Source organism: Ziziphus jujuba, chromosome 12 (assembly GCF_031755915.1).
Source record: "Ziziphus jujuba cultivar Dongzao chromosome 12, ASM3175591v1".
Lineage (NCBI taxonomy): Eukaryota > Viridiplantae > Streptophyta > Magnoliopsida > Rosales > Rhamnaceae > Ziziphus > Ziziphus jujuba.
Genome location: NC_083390.1, coordinates 8,985,894 through 8,996,540, shown reverse-complemented (window position 1 = coordinate 8,996,540; position 10,647 = coordinate 8,985,894). Strand labels below are relative to the sequence as shown.

Sequence of the window (10,647 nt, the reverse complement as noted above, 5' to 3'; positions counted from 1 at the left end):
CTTGTCGAATTTCTTAGTTCTGGTGAGTTTTCAATGACACTGCCCATCTTTTTCCATTAATTTGACCTCTCTAAACCCAAATCCGAGGTCCATTTCCTCCAAATCATAACGAATCGAGAGATTTGAGGACGTTTAGTTCCGATCCTTCCCGATTGGATTAAGACCACCACCGGTTCAATCTCCGAAAGGTAAGGCCCAATCTATATGTGATTTAAATATACGTGAGGCATCGAATTTATATTTTTGTTTTAAAGAAATATGGTTTTAGACTATTGTTAAATTTATTGTTGCATTTATGATGCGTAGTAAAATGTATATTTATGGATTAAATTATATATGAATTTTATATGGTTTTAAATGTTCTTTTTTGTATAAATTAATTTTGAGGATTTGAGAAAATATTGTATTAAGTTATTGTGTTCAAAAATATGTTTATGCATTTTAATATTTATGGATTTGGTTTTATGGTGTTACAAATTGGTATTTAAATTGATGGATTTTTTACAATGGTTTAAAAAGGAAATGTGAATTTGATGGGGTTAAAAAGGTGTGGTAAACCTATTATATTTTATGAGATGATGATTTATTGGTTTTAAATGTATCATACAGTATTGGATTCTATACTGTATTTGTTTGTTAGCACACAAGTTTGTATGATCATCCTATGGGATATCATGGATCTGAAGATTAGCAAGTATTATATAATGAGCGTTAGTTGCCCCTTTCCATAGCCAAGATGTTTGTTATGAGCATCGACATTGTTGGGAAACCAAGGCGACCATTTGCAACTTTCTCTCTTTAACCTCCCCGTCAGTGTGGTGCGTCAAACAATTTTCTCGATACGTTTTTTAAAATGTATTTTTAATCATATTTTTATCATTTATCTAAACTTGGTGTTTTAAATTGTATTTTACCATATTTTTATTATTTATTCTATTTATTTTAAATTTAGGATTTAAAATGTATTTTATTATATTTTTATCATTTATTTCAAATTGATGTTTCTTACAATGCATTTATCATATTTTTATTATTTATTTGAATTTTAGGGTTTAACATGAATTTTATTGTATTTTGTTATCCATTTCCAAATTGAGGTTTTAAGTTAATTAACATATTTAAAATATTTCTTTTATTATTTAATTGATTATTAATCAAAATATTATAAATTATATATCGAGGTTAATTTTTCTTTTATACTAAATTTTCCAATATAAATTTGATTTGTGATTTTATTTTATGATATTGTATTCAATTTAATGATTTGTTACTAAAATTATTTTCAATGTTAATTTTAAATTTTAAATCATTCATACTTTATTTGTATTTTACTTATTATTATTTCCTTGATTTCTAGGGTATAAAATGATAGGTTTTGTGAAAATTATTTTAAAATGGGAACTTTCCAAGTGAGTAAAATTGTGAGGGTTTTGAGAGAAAATTTTTATTTTCACTTACTCATTATTTTTAACTACTTATTTATTTATTTAAGTTATTATTATTAATAACCTTTATTATATATATAGATATATATATATATATTATATTTTTATTTGTGCAGTAGTTTGTTGTCACTCGTTGGGATGATAAGCATCTCATGTTTTTAAATTTGTTCCCCTAGGCCCAGGCTAGTATGCGTTAACTGTTCGAGGGCGAGCTCGACATGTTTGTTCGTTGCTGCATTCTAAGAAGCCTTTTTCTTTCGTTTTTTTTTTTTTCCTTCCTATCTTGTATTGTTTCCTCCTATTTCTGTGTTGTATTAAATTTTATACTTAAATGTAAACCCTATGATTCTCTGTATATTGCATTAGATGATTATTTATTTAATATTATGCTTGTTCCTTGTATTGTGTTTTTTATGAAGTGCAGAAATTCGTAGAATTATTTGTAATAAAGTGAGAGGAATAAGGTGATGCTTTTAGAGACATATTTTCTGTGCAGAGAATTTTGTGGTATGTATAACTCTTAGAGGAAATACTGTCGAATTTTCCATTAGAAGGTCCGATGGGATTTTTCTGGGATCAGGAGTTATCTAGAGTTCTGATAAGGGATTCTGGATGGGTCCTGACATATGTTGATAAATTATGATAAATAAAGGGAGGTTAGTAAGCATTGTTGAAAGAATGAAATTAAATATAATTGGGGTAACCCAAAGGAGGGTTTATTATCAATCACAAAAGTCAATAATGGCCTTTGAATATATTAAATTATATTAACAACTTTAGTTCTCATGCATATATATATATATATATATATATTACTATTTTACATAGCACCATATAATTTTTATTTACATTCTTTTTAATGATACAATATAATATTTATGTTAATTATAACTAATAATATCATAATATTTATTGATTCAATTGAAAATATTTAGGTAGTAGAACATGTTAAATATAATTAGCACAATTGGATAGTTTTTATAAAGATTTGCCATAGTCTTATTGTTAATTATGATACCTGAGTCTACTATGTAACATCTTATTACATCCTTTTTAAAAAAAAAAAAAATTGAAAGAATTAAAAAATATATATATATATCTATATTATATCTAAATATATATATATCCAGGCTCATATCAGAACAACTTGATATTGTTCATATATATTGAGTCTTTCTTTATAAACTATTAAATCACATTAAAAATGAAAATTTAAAATTAAAAAAATAATAAATTATGGATTTAGTTACATACTAAAATTCTATTTAAAAAATAAAAAATAAACACTGTTGGGACAAAGTGATTAATAATGTAATTTTAAATCTCAACCATTTATGCGATTTAAAGGTTAAAAAAGGAAGTCCCAACATTAATTATAACATTAAAAACTTGATTTAAGCTTGGTTGTATATATGTAATCTTTATATATTGTCGACAATAGTTCCTATTTTTTATATGTAACCACAAATTTTTATGATGTATATATCTGTATCATAGAATATATATATATATATATATATTATAAATATACAGTTTTGATATATATATATATATATGTACAAAAATAATATAATATGGAAAGAGATTGTAAGGGACAACATCCATATCTATTAGATCTGTATGATTTTTGTGATCTAGATATATATATATATATATATGTATGTATATATGATTTTTGATATGATGAAGGACTTATAAAAAAGAACTCTGAGAGAAGTATCCATGTTGTCAGATATGCATGATTTGCATCATCTTATGGCTGTGTATGATTCCTTCATAGTTCTTTTATATAAATTCCTCATTGTATCAAATCCGATACACTTTTAATATAATAAGATGTTCTGTAAGTTTAAAAATATATATCTTCTGAAAAGAAAAAAAAAATATTAACAAAATATAATAAATAGTTTGAAAGGACTAATAAGTTGCCGCCCCTGGCCATACCTAAATTCGCTATACTAGTTAGTTACAGTAGCCAAACATAATAATATAAAATATTTGTATAAATTAAAGAAAATTAATGTTTAATGTAACTTACAAACCATACCCAATACGTTACAAAAGATAGCAAACTCAAGTGTTTAAAACACCAAGCTATGGTCATACAAACTGCCACCCCAAGCACAATCATAGATGATAAATAAGTAGAAACAACCAAATAAAATTATAAAATTCACAAAAAATGATGAATATATCCAATAATATCTTTACACAAAATTAAAGTTGAAGGTCTATCATATCCTCAAAAGTTGCTACTAAGCTCCAAAAAATGGAAATCAGCAATAAAGCTCCCAAAGATGCTACGAAGATACTATGCCACTTCTTTGTTCTGGCTTCATTCTCTAACTCCTGAAAGTATGTGTGAGTTACAAGCTCCGTATATAACAATTTTTTTATTTTTATTTTTATTTTTATTTTTTAAATAATAGCAGACATGAATACTTTGCATATAAAATTGAATAACAAAAATAAGCGTCAGCATAATATAAACAAATGTAAAAACTCTTTGCAAACCAATGTACTAACATCAAGAACTATTAAAACAACCCATAAAATAATATTGTCAAAACATTGGCTATATTTCATATTACAATAGTTTTTATAAGTCAATCACGTAATTTTGGGTGCATTCTTCCATGGATTGTCACCCACCATTTTCAGATTTTGAGATTCTTTATCCAGATACCAATTACACTTTTATTATTTTACCATGATGTCTAGGGATTTTCAATCGAAGTGCTCCAGGCCCTTTTTATTTTTATCTAGTTTCAATATATAAAAACTGAACAAAATTTATTTATATCCTCAAAATCATTCCCAATAGACAGATATAATCAACCATTTGCATAAGTATTTGTCATAACGAAATACAACCTGATGTGCAATATAATTAAAATACTTTAAACCAACTAGCAAAGTGCCAAAAATTCAATTCACATGTAGCATCATTATGAAAAACTATTTTGAAGTAAAATATTTCTCTTCAACCAAACCATATTTAAATCCCTTGAAATCTTAAAGTAACATAGTAGACATATGAAACTATATGTAGTAAAAATTGCAAGTCAAAAAAAGAATCAAAACTAATTTACTTCCCATCCAATACATACATAGCAAAGAAAACTCTAAAATCAACTTTTTATACAAATAAACACAACTTTAATACCAAAGAAATTGAGATTTTACATGAAAGTTTCCAATATCAAAATCAAAATATGTAAGTACCTATATAAAGTGTTTGAAGCCCTAAAGAGCTAAATAAATATTGGACCAACTTGAATTTTTTGTTTAAAGCTACAAATCTGGAAATCAGTTTTGAAACAGAGGTGACCTTGATGAAAAGTTGATTTTAGATGAATTATAAAACATAAATCACTGAAAACTGTCAGAATGTAATTAGATATAGAAATCAATATCTCCATAAAAATTCAGCTCAAAAAGAGTTCATTTGTTATGTGGTTTTAGACTCCACAATGTTTAAGTTATTGCTGCTGTCAAAAAATTTCTGAAGCAAAATTTAACTTGGAAAGTGCACATTAAATCAAATACTTAACATTTTTCGATGAAACTTGTTTCCAAATTTTTTTTTAACATGCCTAGTCTCATCCTTTGAAATTTCAAAGCAAACCGAAATTAACAGGTACTTCAAATCCACACATTTATCCACGGACTATCAGCTGACAGCAAGATTTCAAGATTCAGTTTTCAACCAAAACATTAAGTTTTCATCAAAAATCAATGTCCTACATATATATACAGATATCTATATATCTATGTGTGTGTGTATGTGTGCGCGCGCGCATGCGCGCATGCGTAGCAAATAGGTCATCAAAACGGTACATTAGCTAGATAATAACCCACTTTTCATTTTCTACAAACCTAAAACAAAAGTCCAAATTATTACCTACTTCCAACCGAAGCTTGTAAAGCTTTTCATTAAGCCAAAACTTCTACACGAACCTCTTGCCCTTCTAAGTCCTGCTCTGTGTTCGTATCAACTGTTAAAATGGAACAAAGAGACGAATAATGTTTTCGTCTTAAATATGTATTTTACAAGTACTAAAAAGAAGTTTATAGAAACCAATATAAATACCTCCAAAATCGTATAAACACATTCAAAATGTGTAGAGAATAAAACTAAGGTTTGGATTCTTACCTTGAAGCTTAAAAAGTGAGTAAAACTTCAATAGATTTTCCAAAAACAAATCTTTATTCTATATGCAATGAAACTTTTTTAAAGAGGAAATGAAGAGCTTCATTTTGACTATAAGATTGTATTTGGTGGAAAAATGAAAGAGGAAAAAATGGATGAAAATCTTTATGCTCTCCACACTCACTATTCTTTGTTCAACATGGAGGAAGACAAGTACAGTTTCAATGTTTTAAAAATTGAAACTTTTGTTTTATTATTATAATTATTATTTTTTAAAATCTGATTACTAAATCAATATGGGTTGAGCTTTTTCATTAAAGTAACAACATTAGGTTGAGGCCTGCACTAAATAGTTGGTTTGTGAAGAAAATAAAAGTAATGGGCTTGACCCCTAATGGGCTGTTACATAAATAAATCCAGCACATACTAACTGTTTCTATAGTTTATTGGCAAGGCAAATCCCCTTAGCGACATCATAAATGCTTTAGACCAGAAGAAACAAAAAAAAAAAAAAAAATTGCTACTAGAAAATCAATAAAACAAATTATCTGTTACTTGTTGAAAGAGTCTGAGATTGATTTCTGCTTGAATGTTTTTCACTACCTTCTGCGTCTATCTCGTGGAGTAGTATAAGCCATACATGAGTCACAATCTCCCCTCCTCGCCTGAGCTGATCCGAATGACAGTCGGCCGGACAATTCATGGCGGCAAAGCAAAGCATTTCTACCCACACACTGCATATCACATCCCATATATCACAATTACTCCATGACAATAGCGTACCGCTCACCTTTTTTGCAACCAGGAGTGGGCACCAATTCTTGGTTACCGGGATCTGATCTGCTTCCTTGTTCTCTTCTACAACAATTTGCTCATTTAATTTCCTGCATGCCGTTTCAACATCTCTTACTGAGGAATTGGCTTTCAGAAACGTCATGATTTTCTTGCGTGCATCCTCTAATACTATCTCGGAGGTGGGGATGGACAGCATCTCAGATCGTACGGCAAGAAGATACATCATGTAGTTAGACAGATGCCTTCCCATCTTTATTTTCAGGTTAGAATCTTTGCGATCACTATGCAAACTGTAGCAAATCTCGGTTGCAAGATGCCAAAGTATGATGCTCTTATCGAATTCCGTACCATCCACACTTTCGTACAAGTTAGTGGTACCATTGTTTCGATCCAGCTCTTTCATTTCTTCCCTCAACCTGTCTGCCAACTCATTAGGAATTCCCAACCTGAAATTGCTGTTGGGTTTCAATGCTGTTGGCTTCTCCAGCTTTCTCATTTTTTCGATCAACATTCCTTTCAACACATCAGAAATTACCTCATTGTTTGTGCAGAAAACCTTCCTGATCTCTATGTCCACGGCTGGGAGTTCGAGGACTGTACTGAAATAGAGACGTTCATACTTAAGGCAGTAGTTCACCAAGTTGAATTGGCCCAATATGTTGGACCACCTTTTCCATTTACTTGATCTGGAGGCTAGAAATCTCAAGAGTTGCTTCTGGATCCAATGCTTATTGTGCTTGAGCAACATTATTATTGCCCAGTCGGAGAACAAGAGCATGTAGATCTGATAAGCCTCTAGCGTAATAATAACCCCAAGAACCACAAGAGTGAAACCTGCATTTATGTAATAGACGAAGGCATCTTTGAACCAAAAAGCAAAAGCAACTGAGCAGGAAACCAATCCTAGAGAAGTGATGAGGCGGAGAGCAAAACCGGTCCGCGTATAAACGATTGGAGCCTTTGTGTAAAGCACGTCATACATGAAACCAAGTTCGATCTCTGTGATTGGGAAGAACATGTCATTATCACGTTTATTTATCGACAGTCGACGATCAGATTGGTATAAAGGTCTGTACATCGACTTCTCGATATGAGGCTTGAAGGAAAAAAAGCGGCAATAGGCCTTTAAGACCATTTCCAGATTTCGCTTATTGAGCTTGTTGACTGTTTTTGCGTCTTCGTTGCTGGGGTCGATGAGATTTAAAATATGCTCAATTTCCTTTTTCTCTTTTTTGAATGCAGAAGTGGTAATGCCAGATCTCCCACTTAGTGAACTGTACAGAGCCCATCCATTCTCTCCATACGTGATGGATCCAGCCACTAACAAAGGGAAATAAAGATATGAAACCAGAGTATAATTCCAGCACCTGAAAAGAATCCAGGACACAGAACAGATCTGGGCCATCACGTTGGGAATTTGCCTCACTCCCAATCGATCATCTTCGATTGAGTAGGCGGTGATGGCATCTCGGCTTCCTAGTTGCACAAGAAGCAATGATCCTAAAAAGCCCTTCAATTCACTATCAGTGTTCTCTTCAGTGGTGCCATTGATTTGTATGAGAGTGAGCTTACCTACAATAACAGTGGCAACATAAGTTGACAGGAGGTAGGCAGACCAGATTAAGAATCTCAATAGACCTTGACGTGCTGTCATACTCCTTCTGCTGCTGCCAAAGAGAGTGAGCACCATATGCATGACACAGCTCAGTGTCATTAGCATTTCGATGCCCCAGTTATCCCAAAAATCTTTCATCCGTTTTGCCATCAAATAAGTATGCATGGCTGCGTTTTCTCTTGTCATCCTCTAGCTATGGAATAGAATTATTGCTGCTTAAAAAACCAATTTCAAGATCACTGAACTAATTAACAAAGGTATTGCATACGTAAATGCACTATAAACGAGCAATAAGTAATACATTAATATCACATTTCTTTTCTTTTCTTTTCTTTTCTTTTCTTTTCTCTTATTTTCTTTTTTATCTATGTCTTTTTCTCTTCTAGATCTTTGGGCTGATCTGCTCCTACTATTTTGGCAAAAGATGTGTGACAGACCATAAGTAATATAGTAAATTACTTCCAAATTATCTGTCTCAAAAACATCCTTTTTCTTGGATTTGCAATTTAGTGATTATTCTTTTGTATTTTTTATTTTATTGTTAATATATTATTATTATTATTATTATTTGTTTTTTAAAATTTTTTGCTGATTGAGTAATAACAGTGAAACATAAAAAACGGGCGCTCCCAAAATATATCAAAAAAAGCATAACAACACTAATATACAAAAGTAGCAGAAAAAGGAGAAGTTGTTTTACGAAGTACCTGATGAACACTGCAGCTTATAATTGTGGGCGAGAAATGGTCACTGCAACTTGTTTAGAAGACTCAAATGAAAGCAAACATTTGCTAAATCCAACAAGAGCATATATACAGGTTTCTTTTCAGATTTGGAGTAGAGATTACAGCAAGATTCTCCATCATTTCTTTTTAAGATCCATTGGCCGGACTGATGCCTTATCAATAATAAATGACACAAATATGACAGCGAAATAAAGTTACTCTTTTTCTTTTTCTTTTTCTTATTTATTTATTTATTTATTATTATTATTATTATTATTATTATTTTGGGTCAAAAGAACAAAACTATTCTTTGCTTGCAGGTTTGCACATACTTTTTGACCATAGATAATGCAGTTTTTCTTCCTCTCTCTTGGAATTAGCAGCAGAGTATCGAACTTTACATTATTTTCTTACTGCTTTTGTTTTGGTGGAATAATTATATTATCTTTTGTTCAAATCCTTTTCATTAGTTTAACCCTGGAGTGAAACACGACGAATGGAGTTTGTGAAGAAAAGAATCCGTACTGAGGCAAAGGTTTTATGCACTAGCTATTGATATTTGTACAGTATAGAGTTAAGGGCAAACATGTACTTGCAGAAGATCACATAATAACCTGCATTGGAACTGTAAATGAATCCTCTATTTCAAAAACTTGTTCAGAATTTTTCTATTTCTATTTCCATATAATTCAACTGCATGATATTCATTATTGAATTAATCCTCAATTTAATTTGCTATCCATTTGTCCAATTTCTTCATCCTCTTTGCACTATTTGGCATGTGTAAAACCTAATTTTTTGTCCTTCTTAATGAGTTTATATGTGATTATTTGTATTCGTTTCGGTTGAATTGTTGTTTGCATTATTTCACATATTTAAAATCGAATTTCTGCTCCCTTTTAATGGGCTTACACGTGAGTTCTTATGTTTATTCAATTTTCTTTTTATTTTCTATAATAATATTTTATCTCCTTCTTAATGGGCTTATATGTGATTATCCGTGTTAGTTTTGGTTGAATTGTTGTTTGCATTGTTTGGCATAATAAAGTCCAATTTTTATTCCCTCTTGATGGGCTTACGTGTGAGGTATTATATTTACTCGACTTTCTCTCTATTCTCTATAATAATGTTATAAGGTCTAATTTCTACTCTCTTTTAATGGGCTTATATATAAGGTCTTATATTTACTTGACTTATACGAGGTCTTATGTTTACTCGACTTTCTTTCTATTTTCTATAATAATGTATATGTTTTTATCATTATTGAATTAATTCTCAATTTAATTTACTTTCTTTGTGGTAGCTTACTTTTAATTTTATTATTTAGTTTTTATTGTTTAATTTAACATATTGGCTATTGTGTATATATGTAGTCTTTTTATGGTATATTTATCTAGCAAATTTAAATCCTATGTATACATATTAAATAGCATGTTGCTTGATATTACAATGTTCAATACAGTATATAGAGCATTTGAGTTACAACACAAAAATAAAAGTTGTGACAACAGAGAAAAGAAAGAAATATTACAGGATAGGAAATAGGAAAATGAAGAAAAACAGACCTCCTCGAATTATCCGCAACTGAAAAGATGTCGAGCGCGCCTCGGACGTCAATGTCTACTAACCTGGATCTAGGATGACGAATTTAAGCACGTGAGATGCTAATCATCTCAGTGAGTGATCCGATATACCATACCATAATATTAATAATGCTAGAATAATAATAATAGTAATTATTTGAAGATGATGTTGCCCTCAAAATTCTCACAACTCACTTAGTTGCATTTCACAAAACCCAACATTCATATACCCGGAAAAGTAAGGGCATCATAAATGAATAAACACAAACAACAATAAATATTAAGAATTGAAATTTACCTTGAGAATATATTAATAACAATTAATTGAATT

General features: G+C 30.3%; 1 protein-coding gene across 2 annotated transcripts; it reads right to left on the bottom strand.

The window, feature by feature from the left end:
• Nucleotides 1-3,427: 3,427 nt before the first annotated feature.
• Nucleotides 3,428-9,724, bottom strand: LOC107434090 (uncharacterized). 2 transcript variants are annotated; one of them, XM_048463277.2, is made up of 5 exons: nt 8,716-9,724; nt 8,050-8,220; nt 6,202-7,965; nt 5,350-5,443; nt 3,428-3,794 (listed from the first exon to the last, which is right to left on the bottom strand). In XM_048463277.2, exons 2-4 carry the CDS (start codon nt 8,192-8,194, stop codon nt 5,382-5,384), a joined length of 1,971 nt encoding a protein of 656 aa, XP_048319234.1. In that variant the 5' UTR covers nt 8,195-8,220; nt 8,716-9,724; the 3' UTR covers nt 3,428-3,794; nt 5,350-5,381. The 2 variants fall into 2 exon arrangements, with proteins under 2 accessions (XP_048319234.1, XP_048319233.1); XM_048463276.2 differs by having other exon boundaries at nt 6,202-8,220; nt 8,716-9,721.
• Nucleotides 9,725-10,647: the final 923 nt, after the last annotated feature.